Raw genomic sequence first — 25,825 nt, 5'->3', positions numbered from 1 at the left:
CCGCCCTGAGTCTTCGGAGATGAGCGGGATATAAATGGAATTTTAAAAAAAAGCTGTCCCATTAGCAGTGTTTGCTGCCTGGGCAGACGATCCATGCAGTTAAAGACTAGTTGAAAGAAACTCCTAAGAGCTTCTTTAGACTATGAGGCTCTGCTATCACAAACATTATAATAGGGGGGTTGCAATTTATTGGTTTCGCTCTAAAATTTGGTCCCTGGTATGTACAGGTATGTCCGGAAAAACTGGATATGGCTGTCAATAATGTTAACCATATGAGCCTAGATGAACTTATAATTTGACCCAGTACAAGATGAATTCCTGTTTTTGAGAGCAGCCTTGTTCTTTTGATAGAATAGATCAGGGGTAGGCAACCTTGGCTCTTTTATGACTCATGGACTTCAACTCCCAGAATTCCTGAGCCAGCATGGCTCAGCTTGGAAACCTCTCCCTTTCTCCTCAGCGTAGCTGCCTTAGGAATTCTGGGAGTTGAAGTCCACAAATCATGAAGGGGCCATAGTTTCCCCATGCTGGCTCAGGACTTCTGGAAGTTGAAGTTCACGAGTCATAAAAGAGCCAAGGTTGCCTAGATGCTTTCCCAAATACTTGCAGTTCTCTGTATACAGATACAATTCCTTGCGAGCGTCTATAGAGATTCACAATCATCCAGGTCATGGTTGTCTCAAAGGCGCTTTTCAAAAGGCAAATGTACTTTCTTGGTTTTGTTTTTTTTTCCCTTGAAAAAGCTTCCTTTCGAAGCTTATTGGATGAGAAGCAAAACATTTTCAAGGGAAAAAAAATCAAGAAAGGCCAGTTGCCTTTTGAAAAGCACTTCTGGGAGTTCCTTGCAAGCTAATCTTCAAGTCACCCCAACTGAATTTGCCTAAGTTCACACCCATTTCAGTATATGTACAGTAACTCTGCGGCCTTCATCCTGAGGCTGGCTCATGCCTATGACTCATATACACGGCACCTGCAACTTGTATTTAATTTATGTTATTGAAGCAATTGACCTGCCGATCCACCTTGCTGCGGTGAGATGGAGCAGCTAGCAGCAAAACAAATAGATCAGCAATCCAAAACAATCCAAAACGACTACAACAACAATGAATATACAGTAGTCCAAAGGTCCAAATAAAACTCTTCCAGTTAACAAAGGACTGACAGCAAATAACTAACCAACGGGGCTGACCCAACCTACTGCTCTTGATGCTTGTGTTTAAGTTTGCTTCTAAACAGAGAAGACAACATATCTCTGTTACAGAAGGTTTACCTGGTTGCAGGTGTAGCTCTGTTTGGAAATACATTAAATCACCCCCAAAAGGAGACAAAGTTCAAGTGATGGATTAAGGAGCGTCTTGAGGAGTTAGAAGAAGAATGGGGAACGGTCCCATCCTGGCTGATATGACAGCCACATGTTTTGAGGATGCAAGAGGGATCACCACCCCTTCATCCAAATATTACCTGCACTAGGATCACCTTGCAAGTAGAAATTCTTAGTACCTAGCTTGGTTAATCTCAAAAAAATTAAGCAGGATTCAACCTGTAGGTTGAACTGGACTTTTTTTTTTAAAGAATCCTGGAAAAAGGAAATGTCAAACTATTCTAGTATCGTTACCAAGAAAACAATATTGGTGGTCTACGAAACTAGCAGCTGTTGAGTTCATCTCAAGTGAAATTTTATCTCCCCACTCCTTATGTGGATGCATAATAAGATCGAAGACAGAAAACCAAACCCATCAGTTTCTCTCTACCTGACCGCATCTCATGTTTGCAGCAATAGGAGAGTCGAATCCCAGCATCTTACCAGCAAACCATTGGAGCCATGCACGGTGACACAACGAGAGAAGGTGTGGTGGATGGACATATCTTTCACATAAGTAGGTGGCTGGTAGCCTCCCTTCTCATCCACGTCTTGAGCCATGTGGAAGTGAATTGGGTAGTGTCCTAGCAACTGCTGGCCCATATGCTTCAACTCCACGCCTTCCATGTGGACCGATTTGAATCCAAGTCCAATCTAGAGAGCAGAGATAGCTCAGTGAAAATATGGAATGAAAGTTTCCGAACTTGCATCTTTAGGCAGGTTAAAAATACACAGCCGCTGCACACGATCCGGGGCATCCAGCCCAAATGAAGTCATTTAAAATACTGGATTTTCTTTTTAAAGGAGAAAAATAAATAAATAAGCAGGCTCTTAATTCTCTCTAACAGGAAGCAATGGAAAGGATTGAGGCCAGACTGCAATAATAATCCAATGCAAGTTAATGGCAGCATTTCAGAAAGTTGATATGGCATCCTCCAGAGGTGCTGAACTACAATGCTATCTTCCCCAGCTTCTTAAGATTCCAGACTGGAAGATGGTGATACTGGCATTTTGTGTTACGGGGGGGGGGGGGAAGCAAAGTTGGAGGAGGCAGACGAAAAGAGGGGGGGAAAAGCTATACAAAGGAAGAACTTCCAACTGTCTTTGCTACAGATACAAACGTGAACTAGAATGTCTCTTTCAACTAGAATAAACCACTCCACGCAGTGCTTCTGCAGTCATAAATAGTTCTAGTCATCCAGTTCCAGAGTTAAAATTTCATTTCTTTCCCTTTCAAGGAAAAAGCCCCAAAGAAATAAAGCTAGCAAAAGTCTTTTCTTTAATCAGAGCAGTCAATTTCGCCATCTCTGGCGTGTTATTTTAGGCTATTGATTCAGAGAAGATTCCCAAGCCAAGCAGAGCTACAAGCCGTACCTTGATGTGTCCACCAAAAGTATCAAAATCAAAGAAGGAGCACAGATGGGCATTATAATCGTAACATCTGGCCTCCATCTCGCCCATCACCAGAATGTTTCGGGTAAGCAGTCCGACTTCAGCCCGCATATCAACTCCATCAATTATCTCTCCTGTGTGAAGGTAGTTGGCTTTTCCTAGGGGAAAGGATAACATCCAAGGTGTCACAAAAAGGGAAAGATTAAGTTAATAGGGGAGGTTCAGAGGGAAATAGATCAGCACGGCCAGGAACCTATCCTGAAGGGTGGGAAGGGGCCAGGACATCTTGTGAAGAAGACACCAAACAGCAAAAGATGGGAAAATCCATTGTCCTCAATAAATTGAATCCGTTTTCCAAAGACACAGCCATATCCGTACCAAAAAAACCCAAGTTTTATGCCTAGATCAGGGGTAGGCAACCTTGGCTCTTTTATGGCTCGTGGACTTCAACTCCCAGAATTCCATGGCTCAGCATGGAAACCTCTCCCTTCCCCTCAGTGTGGCTGGCTCAGGAATTCTGGGAGTTGAAGTCCACGAGTCATAAAAGTGGGGTCTCCCGATACTCCCATGTAACAGCTCTACTCCGCGAGCTGCATTGGCTTCCGGTTGCCCTCCGGGTGAAATTCAAGGTGCTGGTCATTACCTATAAAGCCCTACATGGCTTGGGTCCGGGGTATTTGAGAGAACACCTGCTGCCAGCATCAAGTTCCCTTCGTCCAGTGCGCTCCCACAGGGAGGGTCTTCTCAGGGTCCCACCGGTAAGAGATTGCCGGCGGGTAACACCCAGGGATAGGGCCTTCTCAGTGGGGGCGCCTGCCCTCTGGAACCAGCTGCCAGTGGAGCTGAGGACTGCCCCCGACCTCCGTTCATTCCGCCAGGGCCTCTTCGAGCTCTCTGGCCCAGGCTGAGGATTAATTTATTTTAATTGGGGTTTTATTTGTACAGGGATAAATTTAATCTTTTTTAAACTGGTTTTAACTTTTGTATTTTTGGTTTTTAATTCCCTGTAAACCGCCCTGAGTCCTCCGGGAAAGGGCAGTATATAAATGTAATAAAATAAATAAAATAAATAAATACCCTTGGCCTAGATCATGAAGACCTATCAAAGCCTTACCACATTTTTCCATATAAATATTTGATTCTCTCTATATATATACCGGCAGTGCTCAATTTACGACCACAGTTGAGCCCAAAATTTCTGTTGCTAAGCAAGACAGTTGTTAAATGGGTTTTGCCCCATTTTACAACTTTTCTGGCCACAGTTGTTAAGTGAATCACTGCGGCTGTTAAGTTAGTAACACAGTTGTTAAGTGAACCTGGCTTCCCCTTTGCTTGTCAGGTGGTCACAAAAGGGGATCACGTCACCCCAGGACACTGCGACCGACGTAAATATGAACACACACCCCTTGCCACGTGGCTGAATTTTGATCACGTGATCATGGGGATGCTGCAACGGTCATAAGAGTGAAAAATAGTCACAATTCACTTTTTTCCTCCAGTGTCATTGTAACTCTGAATGGCCACCAAATGAATAATCAAGGACTATCTTTTACATCTATTCCAAAGTCCAAAATTTTGTGAGTTTGCAGGGTAACAAAGTGGATTTTGTTTGTCGGAATGAACGGTGCCAAAAGTTCAAAAAAACATTTCAAACAAGCCGTTCTCTTTGCTCAAACACCCGCCACGCTGATCCAGAAAAGTGGATTATAAAACATCCACCTGGAAGCTGCAAGGTTTTTTTTTTATTTATGCTAGCCTCAGCTTTCAGGCACCACGTGTTTTCTTAACTATCTGCCCAGACCTGCTAAGAATGTTAAATGCCTGCAAGAATGTTGAATGTGTAGCAAGAGGTTTCCTTGATACCTCGTGTGCTGGATGCTGTTTACACAAAGTGCTTTTGCTGATTTGACATGATCCGAGATAAGGGCACAACCACCGGGTGGTTTGAGGTAAGTTTGGGGTAGGTGTGTTTTGCTCCTTCAGAAAAGGTGATGCCATGTTTATGACCACAGCCATTAAAGTTAAAGGAATTGCCGATGGCAAACATACCCACAGCAAAAATGAGTTTATTGAGAAGCGATGCCATCAGAGCGGTAGCTAGATGTGTGCACGGTGTCCTGCATTAAATAATCCAACCACATCTATGAGCAACTCTGGATATACAAAAAGCATAGCTGGAGAGAGATGGTATGTTTGCATTTCTCCTGGATCCGACTTAAGGCTCTTTAAATTATGCCTCTAGATTTGTTTTTGTTTTCTTGTCCTTGAAGGCCAATCGTGTTTACGATTCCAGCCTTTGGCTGAGCTGAGACTTGCATCAAATCTTACATTGCATCAGGAGTCAGATTAAATGTTGAATGGAATAAGTAACATGCAATTCATGACATACAAAACAATAATAAGGAAGTAGCCTGAAGAGATTTTTCAATATTCTGCAGGTCAGGTAAATTTGCATCACTCAAAACCTAGTATAGCTTGATGTGTGTGTTTTTTTCTTCTTAAAATAAGAGAAAATTTATCCACCGTGGGTTATTAAGTATTTTTTTTTAACAAAACCTTTCCAATTTAGATTCTTCATGTGTGGTTCCTGCTTATTACGATCACCTTTGAAACAACTAAATAAAGAGAGGAATGTAAAAAAAAGGGGGGGAAAGGAAGCATTTTTACTTCTTAAAGGCTTTCGCTGAAAAAACAATCAGAAAGAGAGGAGAGACTAGACATTCACCTGTCTGAGTTGGTATAGGTTCTCCTGCTTGAACAGGGGGCTGGACTAGAAGACCTCCAAGGTCCCTTCCAATTCTATTCTATTCTATTCTATTCTATTCTATTCTATTCTATTCTATTCTATTCTATTCTATTCTATTCTATTCTATTCTATTCTATTCTATTATTATTTTGCACCTTCTGATGGTGCAAAAAACCCCTCCCTCTCTAGTGGATTTCACCTATCCCTTGCAGAATTCTTGAGGGATTGGCCAGTCCAGCTGAGAACTTCTGGAGATCTGTGCATATGCAGGGCACTTACTTTAGGAAAGATGGCACTATATAGACTCCGATGTATGTATTATTAACAGACTTCCTCAAGGCTCTATTCATGAGCAATTGAAATGAATAGCTACCATTTTTTTAAAAAAGCATGCAAAAGCTTTTGCATTGGGAGAATCTGAGAAGATAAGTCAGAGGGAAGCCTTGCTTTCCCCAGACTGAAGACGAAATTTAGCCTTGGAGTGGTTTTCCAGCAATCATACTCTATCAAAGTAGTGGTTGGAAGCAGACAAAATTAAAGATTGACTTGGTTTGCATTTAATTTGTCAAAATTAAATATCATTAAGGTGAGAATTCTCCAGCCGGATATTTAATCATTTTCTTCTTTCATCAAACAAAAAATAACTTCTTAGGAACAGCTTTCGAAGATCTGGGGCATATCACACAAGGCTTTTGTGAAAGACATGTTGTGAAACATCAGGCAGGGACATAAATCAATGTTAAAAAGTTTTTAAATTATCCGTCTGGAGACGTGCCATCCTAGCATGGAATTTTCTGAGCCACACATTCTGAGGTAGTAGCTCATAGAAATCAAAACACTTCAGATATTTATCTTTATAATAAGCACTGCTCATTGCTTGCTTTACTTCCTATCTACCTGTCTGCATTCATTACATGATCATAACATAAACTGGTTTCTGAACAAATCTGTTTTCACTGGATGATAAGCCAGCCAAATGAGCTTGAGCCTTCACAAAACATGCTCAGCCACAAAACCACTTAGCCAAATGCTGTATTTGGGGCAAATGGATCTGCTAAACCTAATCCATTTCAGTATGTTGAGTGAACACAATTATGGGTGTGTTTGAACTTTAGCCAGTTGTGAAGGGCAAAACTGGCATAAAAAAAGAAAGAAAGTAAAGGTTCCCCCTGTCCAGTCATGTCTGACTCTACGGGGCAGTACTCATCTCCATTTCCTAGCCGAGGGAGCCAGCGTTGTCCAAAGATACCTCTGTGGTCATGTGGCCAGCAGGATTATTCGCCAAGGCTACAGAATGGTGCTACCTTCCCATTGAACTGGTACCTATTTATCTACCTGCATTTGCATGCTTTAGAACTGCTAGGTTGGCAGGAGCTGGAGCAAGGAACAGGAGCTCACCGCATCACATAGTACTTGGGTCTTGAACTGCCAACCTTCCAGTCAACAAGTCCAGTGTCTTAACCACTAGTCCACTGCACCTCCAAAAAGAACCCTGGCATTATTCCTTCTTAAAGAATGCACAATAGACAACTGGGCCCTGGTAAGCCAAGCCTCCATCTGACTTCAGACATTTCCTACACTTACTGCATACTGTTAGGATTCCCATGGATTTAACATAAACCTTTGCAAAAATCTATGGATAACCCATTTTGTATTGCCCAGGTCAGGGTCAAAGATATAGAATATAGAATAACAGAGTTGGAAGGGACCTTGTAGGTCATCTAGTCCAACCACGTGCCCAAGCAGGATTCTCTACACAGAATAGAATAGAATAGAATAGAATAGAATAGAATAGAATAGAATAGAATAGAATAGAATAGAATAGAATAGAATAGAATAGAATAGAATAGAATAGAATTGGAAGGGACCTTGTAGGTCATCTAGTCCAACCCCCTGCCCAAGCAGGATTCCCTACACAATATAGAATAGAATAGAATAGAATAGAATAGAATAGAATAGAATAGAATAGAATAGAATAGAATAGAATAGAATAGAATAGGAATAGGAATAGAATAGAATAGAATAGAATAGAATAGAATAGAATAGAATAGAACAGAACAGAACAGAACAGAACAGAATAGAATAGAATAGAGCTGGAAGGGACCTTGGAGGTCTTCTAGTCCAGCCCCCTGCTCAAGCAGGAGGACCTATACCATATCTGCAAAGCCATACTGAAAACAGCCCTCTTAAAAAAAAAACCAGACTAGTCTGCCTGATCATTTTCTCTGCCAATTTATTCACAGTTTTATCTCTTACATGGAAAAAAAGGCATTGCATCGTTTCTGTCCACATTCGATTCTCCCCACATTTGAAAGCAGCCTCACCTCCACATAGTTAAAAGTCTAAAGATAATGGCTGGGATTTTAGGTTTTGTTTGATCTCCTGTTCTCAGAACCACCCTTCCTGCTTTCCTGTAGTCCTTTGTCTGCTTTTGCTCCAAGCCTCCAGTTCAGTAAAGTCCGGATGCAAAGCATCAAAAGCATTGACTCCTTCACAGAAGGTGGAAAACTCTCAACTCAGAGCTCGCCCATGGCAGGAAAACCCACATCTGATACAGTTAGGAAAACTGAAATATCTCAAATGAGGGAGGTATTTCCTTTTACCCATTTGCCTGTCATGGGGATAGCGGCTGTTTAGAAAACGAAATCATCCTACATTTTGGATGCCAAACTCGTTCTCCTTCCATTTTATGTTATTAAAGAAAACTTCCTGTTGAACATGGTTTCCCTGCTATATTCTTGCAACGGCAACCAGATTTCAGCATAGCAGTCATTAAAGCAGACATGTCAAACACAAGGCCCGGGGGGCCAGATCTAGCCCATAAAGTGGTTTCATGCAGCCCGTGAAGCCATCCTGGAAACAGTGAGGGAACGGCCCCCACTGCCTTGGCCCTGGCCCTGGGACCCTCCTTCTGCCAGACACCCTCAGATCTGTCCCACTCCTGCCCAGGCCCCCATAGGCACCCTTGATGCGAAGGATGTAGAGCTGGCCATGCCCACCCAGTAGGCCATACGCACTCTAGCCACGCCCACCCAGGCCACACCCACCCGGCCCCCTGAGGGCAACCGCAATGCTGATGCGGCCCTCCATGAAATTGAGTTTGACACCCCTGCATTAAAGGAAAGGACACTGAATGTTGTGAGACAGGAGTGTTGAGGAAGGAGCTTCAGGAAATCGGTTCCTTCATCATTAATGTTTTGACTTTCTCTTCCCACGAGGAAACTCAGATCTGGAGAAGGCTGCTGATATCTGGTCATAGTCACTCATGCCTTAGTCATCTCCTGGGTGGACTACCGTAATGTGTTTTACATGGGACTGCCCTTGAAGAGTATCCGGAATCTTCAGCTGGTTTAGAATGCAATTGCTCAGCCAATTATGCGTGCCCTAAAGTTACATCTCTGGTCTGTGAGCTGTATCGGTTGCTAGTATGCTTCTAGGTCCAATTTAGGCTACCTGGTTCTGACTTGAAACCCTTCAAAGTTTGAGGCTGGGTTGTTTGAGGGACCACCTCTTCCTGATTACACCTGCCCATCCCATTAGATCCAGCAAAAGAGTTATGTTGTGGGTCTCTAATGGGATAACTGCCTATATGCCTCTCCACCAGTTAGAAGCCTACAGCTTCCAGAGCTCTTAAAGTCCTCTGAAAGTCTTAAAAGAACTGGGCTTCCAAGTTCTCTGGTTGATAGACCTAAGGTGAATATGGGTTTGCATTCCCACAACACCCTTAGTTAGTTTCTTGAACCAATTCAGTTTTTTTTGGATCTGTATAATATTCTGAACCACAAACTGAAAAAGCACAACATGCTGACACCCTCCCCTCCCCCACTTCCCCCTGGGGAAGTTAAAACTAACCCAACCTTGCTTGTGGTACAAATGCAGCCACTAAAATCAGTCAAATCAAAAAAAGTCTTGTGTGAATGCAGTCGAAGAGTTGTCATAAATGAGAAAGTGGTGAAGATGTCAGTGTGCAAACCGCTAGTTTCCTTCACTCACGGGGTTTTTTATTTTTCATCTACTCGTTTAACATGCTTGGCTTTAGAAAGGGTAAAAAAAAAAAAGGAAGGGAAAGTTGGCATATTACAAAGTCCAGGCCTTCTTGTAACATCATGTGCTTTGGGATCTAAATCTGCCCTGGAGATAATCTTGAGAAATAAAGAGAGCAGGTAGCTACAACTTAGTGCTTTCGTTGGAAGGATGCCAAAGGGGAAAAAAAAACACAAGGCAAAGATAAACTGAATTGATAGAAACCAACTTTGGGTGACTGGTAGCTCTTTGCTTTCTGATAATTGGGTGTTCTTCGCCATCCCCATCAAGTCTGCCCGTGTTTTTTTGTAAGGAGATAACCTTCCTCTCACGGCAGCCATTTTATGAGAATGAACAACAACAACAAAAAATACCCTCAGATGCCAAATGTCTAATCTGTTTTGATGGCTGTCTTGAAATGAACCATCGATGTTAAATTGCCTTAACTTTAAAGAGCAGATTGGCAGAAAGGAGAAAAAGGCTTCCCACAATTTCAAATTAAACCATTTCAGCTTCTTTCCTACTGATGGAGCAAAAGGGACCCGATTGCTCTGAAAGGCTGTTTATACCACAAATTTAAATTGTTCCAAAATAGCTCCCTTCATTCACCAAATACTCTGTGCAGAGAATGTCAACATATTGGTGTCTGTAGATACCGGCAAAGGTACTTTATCGTAACCCAACCCTTTTGGAGAAAGCATTAAAAAAATCTGAGGTTTTTGGGTTTTTTTTAATCCTGGACCACAGGTCCATGTGTGGCCTCGGGTCTGCAATGCAATGCAAACCCATCCATAGGAAGAGCAAAGCAGCAACTAAGGAGAAACTTCCTAACTGTGAGGACAATTAACCAGTGGAACTCCTTGCCTCCAGAAGTTGTGGGTGCTCCATCACTGGAGATTTTTAAGAAGAGACTGGACAGTCACTTGTCTGAGATGGTATAGGTTCTCCTGCTTGAGCGGGGGGCTGGACTAGAAGACCTCCAAGGTCCCTGCCAACTCTGATATTCTGTTATCCTTGGGACAAGCAGAAGGAAGGGATTCATTAAGATTTTCTTCTTCTTCAGCCCCCTTCCCAAGCACCCTCTTTTTCAGATGCACTTGGGGTCTAGGACAGACATTCAACATTCCGTTTTCTTTCTATTATCTCTGGATATCTTTGGGGTCACACTCACTTAGTGTGGTTTTTCCAATCACGTAAGTGTTGCTGAACAAAGGGGGTGGGGGTGGGGGGACAAAGAAAATAGAACTGAGAGACGCTTTCCCTGCAGAAAGATGCCTGCCGTCTTTAGTCATGAGGCTATGATGCATTTAAAAAAAACCACAAAAAATATTTTTATTGGCACAAGCCAGCCACTTTCTTTCAACCCTGGCAACCACAGGCCAAAAAAAAAAAGCTGTATTTCCTTCTGAGCCACTTGCATCAGAGTTAACGGGATTCACGATTTAAGGATGACCTACACTGTGACAGAGGTATGGGCTGATCTGATCTTCCTTTCTGTTCTGTACCAGCCTACTACCGGCCCTGCAGAAAAGGCAGGGACAACCACTTTACAAAAAGGCAAGAGGCTGGAACTAAGCCTGCCAAATTTATTGACATAAAACAGAGCAAACAGAGCCAAACAAAAACACGAACCATGAAACAGGAGCTATTCAAATGGTTGCCTTCAGCAAACCAGCCCTCCCACCCATTCCCCTTTTAAACAGTTCAAGGCGTGGCTTCTCTCTGCCTCCTTCCGAGGTGCCCCATTGCCTTCCTCTGTTTACTCCTGATTGACTGCCTCCTGCGTCGGGCGTCCTTGAACAGGGCCAGCTGTGGGTCATCTTCATCCACGCTGTCAGGCTCACACAGCTGGGTCTGCGTAGTGACCAGATGGGAGGGGCCTGGCTGAGGGCTCTGCAAAGCCTCTAGGCTGTTCTCTGCAGGCTCTCTAACACCCCTCTCCTCCTCCTCTGAATCGTCCGGCCCAACTGCCGAACCCACAGGCTGACCGTGAATCACAACACTTTCTTCCTTTCTTATCCAATCCAATTTCCTTGCAAAGTCAAAGAGCCATCAACAGTCCCACCCGGCATTAATCCCCTGAGCTGACAGATCACCCAAAGCTCTAGTTGGCTAAAACATGGTTTTGGAATAAGCTACAGTTGTATGGACTCACTTATAGTCAGAAGAAAACACCAGAATTATAGGAACAGAATAACAAAGTTGGGAGGTCTTTTAGTCCAACCACCTACTCAAGCAGCGGACCCTATACAACCCCAGACAAATGATGGTCCGATCTCTTCTTAAAAGCCTCCAGGGATGGAGCACTCACAACTTTTGAAGGCAAGCCAGGATAATGAGCACAAGGGAAGGATCAAACTATAGAGCATTAGTGCTGAAAAGCACCTTACTTAAATTATCTGAGTAACTTCACATCTATTCTGGAAAGTAGAAGGGATTACCTTTTGCAGGTTGTGTGTGTGTTTGTGTGTGGTACGTGTCTCTTCAAATCAGTGTGACTCCTGATTTTGATCATATCCTTGTCATATCACCTGACTGCCTATGTCCACAACATGCCCCACATATGATCACGAATTCCATGTAGATGAGTTCACAAACATTCACTCCTTCCCTTGCCAGCCAGCCCACTTGCTTTCTGGGCCAGGCATGGAAGAAAGAAAATATCTTCTCTCTACACCCCTCGTGAGCTGGCAGAGCAGGGATAAGTTGCACCCACAACCAATCTGCTTGGTTAGAAAACAGTTATTTTCCAAAATCAACCACAACAACAACCCTCTAGCAGCTTGGGGCAATATGCTGACTCTGTAAACCGCTTAGAGAGGGCTGCAAAGCACTGTGAAGTGGTCTCTAAGTGCTATTGCTACTGCTATTGCAGGCTAATTCTGCCTACTGCCAGGAGTTTGATGCTGACCGGCTCAAGGCTGACTCAGCCTTCCATCTTTCTGAGGTTGGTAAAATGAGGACCCCAGATTGTTGGGGGCAAATAGGCTGACTCCGTAAAGTGCTCAGAGAGGGCTGCAAAGCACTTATGAAGCGCTATATAAGTCTAAGTGCTATTGCTACTGCTATTGTACATCAAGAATAATAGATCAACTATGTAACTTAATATTTAATAATACTCTCAGCCGCAGAGATACCCACACAAACACAGGACTTTAGCTCTCCTTCAAGGCGTGATCCATTCAGCCCTACCTGCCACTTTGACTTCGTTGGGCTTGCAGGCTCTGCAGGGCAAGAGCTCAAACTCTTCAGCTTGGTACATGGAATAGTCCGTGCTGGCCACCACGATCTTGTCTCCCACCTTCCACGACTGCACGTTGTCAGCCAGTCTTAGGATTGTACTGTTCACGTTGGTATCCACCCGCACGGTGAGCTTGGGTCTTGCTGAAAAGCCAACAAGGGAAAGGAAGTGGATGAGGACAGGAAGTGCAGAGAACATCTCACGTTCTTCTTCTCCAATTCCCCACGGCCCAAACATGTTTCTTACTCATGAAGCAAGGATTTTGGAAAGACAAGACAGTTGTTGCTGTCAACCACAGGCTAGTTTTGTGTGTCTTCCTCTTATCCAGGAAGCACAATAAGCAGCTCCTCTGTTGTTGTTATTTAGCCACAATCTACCACGTAGATCTGATGATTATAACCAGGAAGCTGTCATTATTGTTATTTACACACAGAGAGAGTTTGCATATAGCCATTATGGAAAACAGTGTAAGGTTGCCCTATCTTCCCTTCCATTCCCTTGACAAAAGCCTGAGAAAAAAGCAGAAGGGCCTCTGTGTGGATGGTAGCCTATTGAGTGCCATTCACACCGGACAAAATGCCCCGAAGAAAATATTCCATGCATGTAGAAAACTAGCAGGACAGGGAAAGACTTGAACATAGACTTCACCTGGCTGCACTTGTTTGCCATTTGAAGTTTTCTAAAACAACAAAAAGAAAACCACCCTAAACCACGCACAAATAGTATAGCCCTTTGTGCCATCTCAGGACTCTGTCGTGTTCTATGTCCTTTTAGAGTCAGCCCTTATCTGCTTTGTATTTCAGCAGCTGGGAGAGCTGCATGAAGACTAATAACCTCATACAGAGAATGGAAAGCCAAGTTGGAAATGGAGAGCATTTGCGTGACAGAAGCTACTGCAGAAAACCCAAAGCTTTAGACTCGTGCAAAGACTGCACTTTCTGCTTCAATCTCTGAGGTAAAATTTCCTGCTGCCTTGAGAATATATAGATCAGTAGAGCAAATTTCAAAACAGTTTCCTCCCAATTATACTGTGCTCAACTTTTGAGAATGAGTCACCTACCAGGTTGGCCACATAAGAAGCGCACTCTGTAGTTATGACAGCCTTTCTCCGTCTGCTCTGGGCCACGGCAAAAAAACCTATAATCATGGCCTTTTTTGTATAGGACCTCAGTTGCCAGTTTCGTTCCCTCAAGTGTGACCGCCTGGGAGGAGAATCAAAATGCAAACACAATAATTGCCAAGCGTATGACCGTCAAGCATAACAGCTCGTACAACAACAACTGGAATCATAGGCTCAGAAACACTTGTGAGAAGAGGAAAAACAAGTATTTTCTGCCTGGTAACTTCTTATCTAAAGCATTGCAGTGAGTTGAGTGGAAGAGGAATTTACCTCGAAGGCACCATGATAAACACAAATGCATATTTCACACCATCTCTACTGGGTCCCCCCAGGTCTGAGGTCATAATATGAGCCTTACCAAGCAGTTCTTGGCTTTGGACTGTAGTTATGGAAAACCCGTTCTTTTCTTCCTCTTAAGATCGTCATTAGATGCTTTGTGCTCTTGAACATTCCAAGGCAAAAGTCCCTTACACTTAAAATGGATGGGTTGTTTTTTTTTTACTGGTGGCCCTCAAATGCGCTTCGGAACGAGAGATTTAATCCACTTTTTCTTCTTTTCAGCCCAAACCAAAAGGCTTCTAATTGACCCAGGCTCTTCCATTATATTGCAAGATTCCTATTTTAAGTTGATGGGATGCATAGAAATAACCTGTCAGCTGTTAACACTTCCATCTTTTATTTATTGATGCGATTTTCATCCAGCCTTTATCGTTTTTATAAATAATTCAAGGCAGGGAATAAGTTATTTCTTAAGTTTGTACTTGTTCTTGCTTTTGTCAAATTGATTAAACAATCCCATTTTAAGGGACCAGGAAGTGGATCTTCACAATGGTGGTACCTCTCTCTTCAATGATATCCCTCCTGCAGATCTGTAATCCCACGCCTTATTGATTTTTCACAATTTTTTTGTTCTCCCAGGCTTTGATTTGTGATGTGTTATGGGGCCAGTGTTCTCTTGGTCATGTTCCCTTTTCTTTGACGTGTTCTTTTCTTTTTTATTCTTTTTGAGTGATTAGCTACGCAGAGTTCCGATGATCAGGTAGCCTCAAAATAGACATATCAAATTCTAATTCTCAAAGATTTTGCCTTGTGAATTTAACAGCCTATGAATTATCCTGAGACTCATCATCACCATCCAATTGCACTTAAAACAGAATATGGGACAAAGCAAAATCAAAGTCTGCTTCCATCAAGTGGGTACATGACCAAGCATTTTGACCTGTGCTGGGAATTGTATCAGTAATTTTTTTTAACAAAAATAAATGTTGATTCAAATGTCTTTTGACTCAAATCTCCTGACTGACTCAAATATCTTTTTGTTTCATGCTGCCACTTGTTTAAAAGGTGCACGGGCCTGATGACACCTAGACTGAAAGCCACGTGCTGAAGACAACTCAGCAAGAAGACAGAGAATAACAATTCTGACAGAAGAACGATCGATTCCAGGTTGATCCAGGAGCGAGTCCAACATAACAAGCAGCAGGTTGCTCTCTATGAAAATAATCCGTGGGTCGCAGGCTCCTTTGATGGCTCAAGGCAAATCTTTTCTTTCAAGTGCTGTCCCTCAGGGGTGTGTTAAAGATTTTGCTTTGCTTTTATTGAGTGGTGCCAAGTTCTTCGCGGAAATCTGTGAAAACTTGGGAGCGTTTTTTGGAACAGGGCAGATTACTGACTCATCATTGTTAAACGATGATAAATCATCATGAAATGGTTTGCGATGGGATTACTTGTTAGGATTGGCAGCGTGATGGCTTCTGATCCATCCGTGACAGAAGAATGGAATTTTCTTAATTAGTTGGCATTTCAAAACAGAGGGATTATCGGTATCAGACATGGCAGATAGGACCTAAAGAGGGACTGCACCCAACACACATGTTGTACACATTATCCTCTACCTTGTTCCACAAAAAAATGAGATATTTAATGCAGATTTCCTTCCCTCCCCTCTCTCAAAATAATAGTTTTTTTGGGGGGAAGATGTTCAACTGTTAAAAGTGTTGCTTGAGAAAAGGAAGTATTCACACAATACAAAAAAAAGTTGTTGAGACTTTGGAAAGAGTGCAGACAAGAGCAACAAGAATGGTTAGGGGGTCGGAGGCTAAAACATACGAAGAACGGTTGCAGGAATTGGATATGTCTAGTCTAGTGAAAAGAAGGACTAGGGGACAAATAATAGCACTGCTCCAATATTTGAGGGGCTCCTAAAAAGTCGAGGGGGTCAACCTATTTTCCAAAGCACCAAACGGCCAGATAAGAAACCATGGATGGAAACTAACCAAGGAGAAAAGCAACCTAGAACTAAGGAGAAATTTCCAAACAAGTGAGAGCAATCAACCAATAGAATGGCTTGCCTTCAGAAGTTGTGGATGCTCCATCACTGGAGACTGGGCAACCATTTGTATGGAATGATATAGGGTCTCATGGACTAGAAGATGAGGTCCCTTCCAACTCTAATTATTCTATGTTCTATGTTCTGTATACCGGCTGCATTGGCACTTCAGCTGTAGGGTGCAATCTTGTAGCGTGAAATTTGGACAGTCATTTGTCTGAAATGAGATAGGTCTCCTGCTGAGCAGGGGGTTGGACTAGAAGGCCTCCAAGATCCCTTCCAGTTCTCTTATTCTATTTTTCAGAAATGGCAAATTTCATTCGTGACCCAAAAAGCTGGGATCCTTTACTCTTAGGTGTTTTCATGCTGGCTGCAGACCATCCATCTCACACCAGCCTGAGCAAAACAATACACTTTGCCAATACTGAGCAGAACCCAATCCATCGAAAAGCCCAAAGGTTTCATAAACTTCAAAAGAAATTATTTCTATTTTCCACTTCATTGCACAATGATTGGAACAGTAGGTCATGCCAACTGGAAAGTACAGATGGATGGCTTTTAATGTCTTCCCATTTTTCATTTTTTCAGATCCAATAGGTTGAAATCTACTTTTTTTTTAAAAAAAAGATCATATACTGTATGTGTTTAGCTGATCATTCCTCCAGGTTTTTGCTTGAATTTTTTTTTTCATGCAGAATTTTGCTAACTGTTTCCCCTAACAGTATGCATTTGAGTACCATCTTTTCCTGACAATGTAGATTTTGAATATTAGAGATGTTTCTCTAAGAAGAAAACTGAGAATTGGGTAGAAAAATGGCAAAGTGTGATTTTTCAAATGAGGCTTAAGTTTTGCTTCACATATTTGTTCATGCCTCAGTACATTTGCATTCAAATGCAAACCATACAAATTTCTCTCTCATTCCTATCTGGAGAGAGAACCACCGTCAATAATAATAATTAATAATAATAATAATAATAATAATAATAATAATAATAATAATTATTATTATTATTATTATTATTATTATTATTATTATTATTATTATTATTATTATTATTATTATTATTATTATTATTATTATTATTATTTAAAAAAAAACATGCATCAATTGCAAAATACAGTAACATCTGCCCATAGGACCATCCCATTCAAGCATACCCAAAGCAGATAAGACCAAATAAACCCCACTTTTCTCAGATAACTACAAAAAAAAAATCTTCAACTCCAAAAAACCCAATAGTACAAAGAGAAGCAAATTATGGGAAACAGGTATAATGATAGAGCAGGGTTCCCAAACTTGGCAACTTTAAGACTGGTGGACTTCAACTTCAATGTGGCTGGCTGGGGAATTCTGGGAGTTGAAGTCCACCAGTCTTAAAGTTGCCAAGTTTGAAGACCCCCCCCTACGATAGAGGATGATTACTTTGTATGACATACCTGGAGATCGATAGGATGATCACAGATTTCTGGGTGAGCAGCTCTTAAATCTAAGAGTCTCTCTCCATCTTTGGATTTTGATATTTTTGGCTTCTCAAACCACTGAGTCCACTCAACATCTGGGGGGAAAAAAGAAACAACTCAAATTAAGGTCATTTTGGACACAACGGGCCTTAACGAATGCTGGAAAAAATGTGCTGCTCCATAAATGTGCCAAAAATATTAGCAAATCTGTTTAAAAGCTACCCACTCCTGGTGTTTTCTCCAGGTCATCAGATGATGTCCCAAAACACATCAAGCTAGTGATGAACAGAGAAACCAATCTTTCCACAGGACCTATTTGGCCTTTGAAGGACAGGCTGAGAAGAAGAGACATGGCAAAACCAAAATTAATGGGCCCAGGATGGAGCATTTATAGTTTACTGGTTGATTTCAAGGTATAATATTGCAGAGATTCTAATGACAACATAACCAAATAAAGATTAATCTGAGTGTTCTAGCCCCAGGCACCTCAACCTTGGCAACTTTAAGACTTCTGGACTTCAACTCCCAGAATAAGCGACATTCTTTTTTCATTTTCATTTATGTTTATTCCAAATGTATCCACAGCTCATAAAATAGGGCTCTCATGAGAAATTGACAAAGGTTAGTATGTCCAAAGTGGACAGTTGATGAGGGATTAGAGCAGCATCTCAAGCTTCTGGAGGACCGCAGAAGACCATCTGGTCATGTGACTACAATCTGAGTTTGGATCTCTGAGCATCTCTTCTGAGCAACTGGAGGGAGAAATGAGTTTAAGACTAGGAGAGGGAATTTGTCTTGAGGCCAATTGCTGCTATGCATCTTTAAATTTAGCTCCAGATTTAGTTAATTTCTTTGTGGGGTGCTACAAATGGGTACTGGAGGGCTGCCTGAGCTGTGGTGTCACAGTGGTTAGCATGCAGTATTGCAGCCTATTGAGCTCACTGCCAACAGTTTGATCCCGACCGGCTCAAGGTTCACTCAGCCTTCCATCCTTCTGAGGTTGGTAAAATGAGGACCCAGATTGTTGGGGGCAAGAGGCTGACTCTGTAGACTGCTTAGAGAGAGCTGTGAAGTGGTATATAAGTCTAAGGGCTATTGCTATTGCTTATAGTCATTGTGTCATCACTGGTCTGGCTGTGGTGAAAAGAAGCTATCAGTTCCTTTGTGCAGTATCGAAACAGCTTGTAAGGCCCCTGTCTACTATGGGACCAAAAGATGGAAATTCAGTGGTTCTCCCTGTGTTGCTGAGCATCTACATACATCAGGGCCAATGCTGAGGGATGTTGGGAGTTGTAGTTCAGCCTTAGGTTGATTTTTGCATGTTGGAGTTGAAGAATATTGGTAACTGCATTGCAAAAATCTTACCTTGAACCCACTCACTGGTTGAAGACACATTGAAACGCTCTCCATTATCTGCCTGGAACAATTTGAATACTTTGGCTAGAGCTGAACCTTTGCGTCCTGCAAAAAATCATCATCATCATAATGAGAAAATACCCAAATGGAAAGCAAGAGAAGAACTTCTTAGCAATCCTCAAAGCTGCAGTCAGTTATGGAGAAGCTGTCAACAATTCAGTCTTGATGTTTCTTTGTGGGATTTAGAACACACACATGAGGGACCTGCACAATTTTAAATGCAAGCGCTAAATATCAGCATGATTGTTTACATCATCTCTTAAGCAAAGTTAATTGTCAGCCTGAAAGGGAGTGTCTGCAAATTCAGCAGAATGAGGGGTGTGGGGGAGGAAGGAATACGAATTACTTATTCTGGTTGCAGAATAGATACAAAGGGACTTAAAGTGGAAGACTTGAAGAGGTTCCAAACAAATCGGCTGTAGAGTAAAAATATAGGGATAAGAAGGTTATTCGAGTCACTTTTTTAAAATAATTCCACTAGGTTTTTCACTCAGATTTAGCAAGGAACAAGACGTTCCCCTCAAGTAAAGTGAGGAAAGCTACTTTTTCCTAACTTTCAAAATGCAGTTACGTTGCAGTTTGGAGACATTTCTAGGAACTAGCAACAATCCATTCCTAATTTCTGGAATTGTTAGAAAAAATTTGTGAGCTTGAAAGGAGCCAGCAGGGAAGAAGAATTTTGCAAAATAACTTGCCTGAATAAATTAAAGTTTAACATGCTGCAAAGTAAATGTTAAAATAAATTCTAAAGTGAGGAGGAGGAGGAGGAGGAGGAGGAGGAGGAGGAGGAGGAGGAGGAGGAGGAGGAGGAGGAGATGCAGCTCTTTTGGCAAAGAAGGAAAATTTGGGGGAAATTTGAAAATGGGGTTTAGACCATAATATGAGAGACACACTATCAAGACATACCATTGGAGCAAAGAATGCTTTAGTCTCCAATCTCCTACTAGAATTGTGACTTTGTAGGAAGCTACCCATGAAATTTACTCTACTCATGGAGGTGAGGTGTGCAAACAAAACAGAAGAGCATAAATTGGCAAGTTTGAAATTTACTGCAATAACAAAGTTTCTTTTCCCAAACTCAGCTTCACTCTATGGTTGAGCCCTGGCCTGTCCCCAAAGTGTCACTAATTGCAGAACAATTTGGGGGAAAATTGAAAATGGGGTTTAGACCATAATATGAGAGACACACTATCAAGACATACCATTGGAGCAAAGAATGCTTTAGTCTCCAATCTCCTACTAGAATTGTGACCTTGTAGGAAGCTACCCATGAAATTTACTCTACTCATGGAGGTGAGGTGTGCAAACAAAACAGAACAGCATAAATTGGCCAAACTCAACTTCACTCTATGGTTGAGCCCTAGCCTGTCCCCAAAGTGTCACTAATTGCAGATAAATCGGGAGCTCGATGCTAGTTAGTTTAGCATCCAGAGTTTCGGCTGTGATCTGGGGCTAGGTATGAATCATGGATGATCAGCCAAGCATAGTTAGAACCCTTGCTCTTCCACAAAAGACTAGGACAGGGGGGAAAGGGGGCAAGAACTTAAGAGGCTGTGATACTTCAGCAGATAGGATTCAAAATCTTAGAAAGGAATCTAGATTTTGGGTCTGGTACCTCTACAAAGTCAAGAATACGATGACAGTAATCCTTCCAGAATTTGGCCACTGCTTAAAATGTGTAGCCTTTCATTCCCAGAAAGTTCAGCCTGAATTTTGAGAAGCCCATCTGTCTAAAAAAACATCAAGGCTGGAGAAGACTGATGTAGGTTCTCCATTCCAGATAACATAAGCCCTGGCTTCGAATAATACTTGAAGTAGCTCAATACCTTATGCCAAAATGCCACTCAATATAATTTGACTGCCGTTATTCGAATGGCCATATCCTGGTAATTACCTTGATATTCAACATGATCTTCCACAGATGACAAAGGTTTTCCTTTGACTGTAATAAAACTCCAGGGATGCCTGTGGAATTAAAAACAATGCAGATACTCAGTATTACTTTGTAAGAAATGCATGCATCTTTTTCAAATATGGCTTATTTTGTTCTCTTTTCACAGCTCCCCAGACAGACTAAACTCTGAGATTTTTTTTAAAGTTCTTGAGTGAAGCTAGACTCCTGGTGCCTGCATCCAGCTGTTTTCTTGGCAGCTGGATGGAAGTGGTTTGCCATTGCCTTCTGTTGCAATGTGTTTTTGACTTCCCAAGTCTTGCTAGCTTCAACCTGGCTGAAATCAATGGTGCCTCTGCACTTATTCACACAGAGACATATTTTCCAAGAACAGTTATAAAGCCAGAAAAACCTTTGCTTATCTTAATGAATTTATTTCCTTCGGCTTGCAACAAAGCAAAGAGTTACGACTTCTAAGGATTCCATCATGCAAACGCCTTACACTATAAACCTCATCAGTTTCCAAGTTGACAAAGCTCCAGCTTTGGATGAGAAAGTTCTCATAACTTCTTCAGAGAAATCCCAACAGGGATCAAAACCAGAAGGAAGTAGCTCTGCAGAGATTAGAAGTTCCAAATTCGTAGAAATGCCTTTCAATGAACTGAAAATATCTGGCTTTTAATTCCACTCTCTGGAAGAATCAAGACTAGGCAAAGGATGGAGCAGAATACAAAGAGGGAAATTATGGGAAACTTAGAGACAGATCCATTTTTTATTGATTAACTGACTAAATATTTCTCTCTGCGTGTTTTAATAAATATGTGTCTGCCTTGAACTCTTGGAACTCTGAAAAGTTAGCAGTGATATTTATAGATCCTTCTAAAATCTTTTTCTTAACATATTATTTTTTGCTATTCACTTTTTCAAACCAGACAGTTGCAGAGGTTACTAAGAACACAAGTAGAAGGACACAAATTTGGGGAGGGGGGGAAATAACCAGACATAAACAAGAAGAAAATTCTTTGTCCTACCAGAGTTTGCCCTGCTGTTTCAAGCAACAACTTCATAAATTAATGGCATTGGCCACTACCAAATGAGAATGACCTGGTGGGAAATTCAATACAGCCTACAGGATTCTAACTGGGATTCAAAAGTTTAAGAAATCAGAGGAAAAGGAACACATTATTGAGCATAAGGTTTACAGAACTTTCCATCATTGCCCTATTTAAGTTTGCTTCTCTGTGGGGTTAGATGGTGTTAGATGCCATTAGCTGCATTCTTGATTCCAAACTGGCTGTTTATTCATCATCCGTAAGGTAGGTTAGAAGGCCATTTTTGCCCAATGCTGCTTGAAGAAAAAAAAAGGCAACGGTTTTATTGAGAAGGAGATTTGCACATGGAGGTTGCTTGATTTTGAGAGGCAGTTTGGCCTACTCAGTGTACGGAGAAGATGGCTTGTTGAATAGAACAACCCAATGTAATGGGGGACATAGCAGGACATCATCCCTGGTCATTTCAACTCTAGTCTTTTAGTCTTAGTCTTAGCCTTATAGTCTCAGTCTTAGTCTCACTGTCTTAGTATCTTAATGTCTAATTTCTGTTATGCACATTTTCCTGCAGATTTTAAGAAAAATAAACATGTAATCCAGAAGAGATCATGACTCAAAAAGACACATTCAGTGTCCATTCTCATCTGGGACTGACCAAGCAGAATCCATGTGTCAATTCAGTAATATTGCCTGTTGATGCTTCAAACAAGACCTTTCTTCAGGAAGGGTGGATGTAGGAGAAGCAGTGACAGAGCCTGGGATGGAGTCAAAAGAGGAATCAGCCTAGAATCTCTACATAGCCACAAACAGATTTAAGACCAACCTCCTATTGTTATCCCTGATCTTATGCCAAGATAGTGCTAACCATTCGTTGTATAGATTCCCGTGCCTAGGAATGGCTAGTAATAAATCACTTTAATTAGAACATCGTATGTGGCCCTGATCTTTTCCATCTAACAGTGTTCATGTGAACTGGATGCAGACAGAGGTGACAGTGGCCTAGCCATCAATGTCTGACATAGCAGTCTCACCTCCCTTTATATCTGCAACAGTTTTCACACTCCTTTTTCATGGATAGGACAAGCAAAGTTGGCCAAAAGTTCTTCTATTTATAGTTCCGTTCTATAAGGCCTCCTGATTGCACAATAAAGTCAACCAGCTGATTGAGAAGCCACCCATTGTTACTGTCTGCCTTGGACAGTAAAGACAGAAAATTGTAAAGCAACTGGCAGGCAACAAGTACACAACTGGCTGTTCTCCATTTGGCCAGAGAACTACATGTTACTTTAAAAAAAAAAGAATGACAGAAACTTAAGGGAAAGATTGATGAGGAGAGAAAGTGGGAGAAAGTGCTTAGAATTGTGTGGGGGCCCTGGGGAACATTTTGCTAAACCCCCTCCCATTAGAAAAAACACTAATTGAAGCCACCAATGGCAGGAAGAGTTAGCCCACGTTTAAGCTGAGCCTGCAGTCAGCGCGAGAGGACAATGGCAGCATCCCAGCGCTGCAGCAAAGGCTAGAATGGCTTAAAGCAAAAAAATATGTTTGCACTTGACAAATTGGCAGACGGAAGAGAATTTGTCACTCTGCCTGGAATCGCTTGATTTCTTGTCTTCAAGGTACAGATATTGGACAGGATTAAGAATGCCGTTTTCTCCAACGGCAATCATCGTTTTGGTTTCAATCAAAACAGCGAAGGCTGCCCAAGATGAGGGATGTCTAATTAGAACAATTCTGAGCAATAAAATCCCTGGAGGGGGTTGCTTGGAGTTGTTATCCCGAGCAGGAAGAGAGAGAGAGAGAGAGAGAGAGAGAGAGAGAGAGAGAGAGAGAGAGAGAGAGAGAGAGAGAGAGAGAGAGAGAGAGAGAGAGAGAGAGAGAGAGAGAGAGAGAGAGAGAGAGAGAGAGAGAGAGAGAGAGAGAGAGAGAGAGAGAGAGAGAGAGAGAGAGAGAGAGAGAGATTTCCCCGTCCATGGGAAACCAGGGCTGCTTCTGGATAGGATTTGGACGTGCCATGCGGAAAAGGAATTTGGAAAGACTGTGAACTGTGTCCAGATGAGTGGGATGGACAAGTGGGAGAAACTGCAGGTCTGCCTCCTTAGAAGGCTGGGGGAGAGAAGATTAGCTCCCATGCCTCCAAACATCAAACCCAGCCACAAATACTTGACAGAACTAGATCAGCTAAGAATACATTCTAAAAAAACAACAACCCACAAACACTGGAGAGGCAGTGTTGTGTACTGGCTAAAGTAATAGAGCAGGAGGCCCAATTCAAGTCCATCCTTGGCCACAGAAGCTCACTGGGTGACTTCAGGCCAGTCAGTTGCTCTCATCCAAACGTATTTAACAGGGCGAGGATTTCTTGGGAAACCATGGAAGAGTGGGTGTTGTTTATGCCACCTCCAGAAAAAGCAGGGTATCATAAATACTCCCACAACACTCTCACAACTAAAACTCCAAAACTAAAGTGAGGAACCACAGGCAAAGCAATGGCTTCTGTCGCAATCCTCTCCAGGGTTATTCATAAGTAAGGCAGGCAACCTACTCCCAGGGAGAAAAAAATGCTTCCTTAAGATTGCAGCTCTTTCTTTCTTTTTCCTCATAACAAAAAGACCAGTCTGGGAGGTTTAGGGTGGTTGGTTTAATCAAGATTACTCAGCCTTCAGAGTGTAAATTAGTTGATGGGTCAGAATTCCTGCAGTTTGTTTGGTTTTTTTGGGGGGGGGGAGAGGAAGAGTAAAAGAGAGGGAATTGGCTCTTACGGAATCCCACAAGAAATAGCTTCCTATTGACGGAGACCAGGGATCCATCGCTGTCTCAATCAGGAAAAGGCAAACTTCCCGTGGTTAGGAATGTTGAGAACCTACTATAGAACTGAGAACGAACTACACAGCTCTCACCAAATGGTGAACAGGAAACTGTCAGCCTTGTGAGGTAGCCTTCCAGGCAGGAAGCACGCCCAGATGAACCAATTCTACCTTAATGTGAAGTGAGATTAACAGAATCTTGCAAGTCTGAAAATACACACACACATCGGTCGCTTTTACAGCCCAAGAAACTATGGAGGGTCCTGCAGGCTCTGCTGACTCTTATCTGACTGTCCCCCACCCCGCCCCCATCTCTGAATGTCATTCTTATATATACCATCACAGAAACCAGTGACTCCATTTAAGCTTTAGTAGAAGCGCAAGGCCTTCTCCTCCAGCAGAACTACTGTATCCTGTTTGGGGCAGTTGGGCAGGTTTCCAAAAGAAACTATGAGACACAACCACTCTGATTTCTGTTTTCACTGGGGTCCCTCTGGAGCCTGAAGACGCTATTATATGCACCAAGATGATGCTATGTGTTAGCGATTTCCTTTGCAATGTGCGAGCTTCCTGTTTCACATCCTTTGAGCTAGAAGTCAGGATTCCTAGAGAGGCCAAGGATACAATCATTGGATGCATTGATGCCCATGGCGGTTATGCTCTCTTATGGAGCCCCACAACTGCTCTACAAGATCTTGGAGGATTTTTAGAGCCTTCTGTGGAAATATCCAGGGGACTGAACATGGGACCTTCTGCACGCAGGATTTCTGAATAGTCCGATTTGCACTGATTCATTCAATTTTGAAGCATTCCTTCAAAACTGGATTGATTTTGGTCCAGCTATGTGGCTGAAGCCATCTCAAGCAGCGTCCTTGGCCTCTGAGTACTCTCAGATGAAAAGGAAGAGGAGGGGAAAATCACTGTGAGAGATGTTTGTCCTCTTGGGTGGAGGGTGAGGGGGGGAAAGTGGAATTATTTCAGATCCAGGA

At 42.2% G+C, this 25,825-nt stretch overlaps 1 protein-coding gene across 1 annotated transcript in view; it reads right to left on the bottom strand.

The window, feature by feature from the left end:
• CEMIP (cell migration inducing hyaluronidase 1) overlaps positions 1–25,825 on the bottom strand; it is a 134,923-nt gene that overhangs the window by 31,137 nt on the left and 77,961 nt on the right. The window contains exons 7-13 of the mRNA XM_081337224.1: positions 20,984–21,054; positions 19,039–19,134; positions 17,650–17,768; positions 13,823–13,964; positions 12,714–12,905; positions 2,735–2,910; positions 1,805–2,014 (exon numbers count right to left, since the gene is read on the bottom strand). Coding sequence (XP_081193350.1) covers positions 1,805–2,014; positions 2,735–2,910; positions 12,714–12,905; positions 13,823–13,964; positions 17,650–17,768; positions 19,039–19,134; positions 20,984–21,054 — 1,006 coding nt within the window. The remainder of the gene's footprint in view (positions 1–1,804; positions 2,015–2,734; positions 2,911–12,713; positions 12,906–13,822; positions 13,965–17,649; positions 17,769–19,038; positions 19,135–20,983; positions 21,055–25,825) is intronic.

The sequence above is a fragment of the Vipera berus genome (assembly GCF_964194415.1).
Source record: "Vipera berus genome assembly, chromosome: 12".
Lineage (NCBI taxonomy): Eukaryota > Metazoa > Chordata > Lepidosauria > Squamata > Viperidae > Vipera > Vipera berus.
Note: the sequence above shows the minus strand (reverse complement) of the source record. Positions and strands in the feature narration are given on the sequence as shown.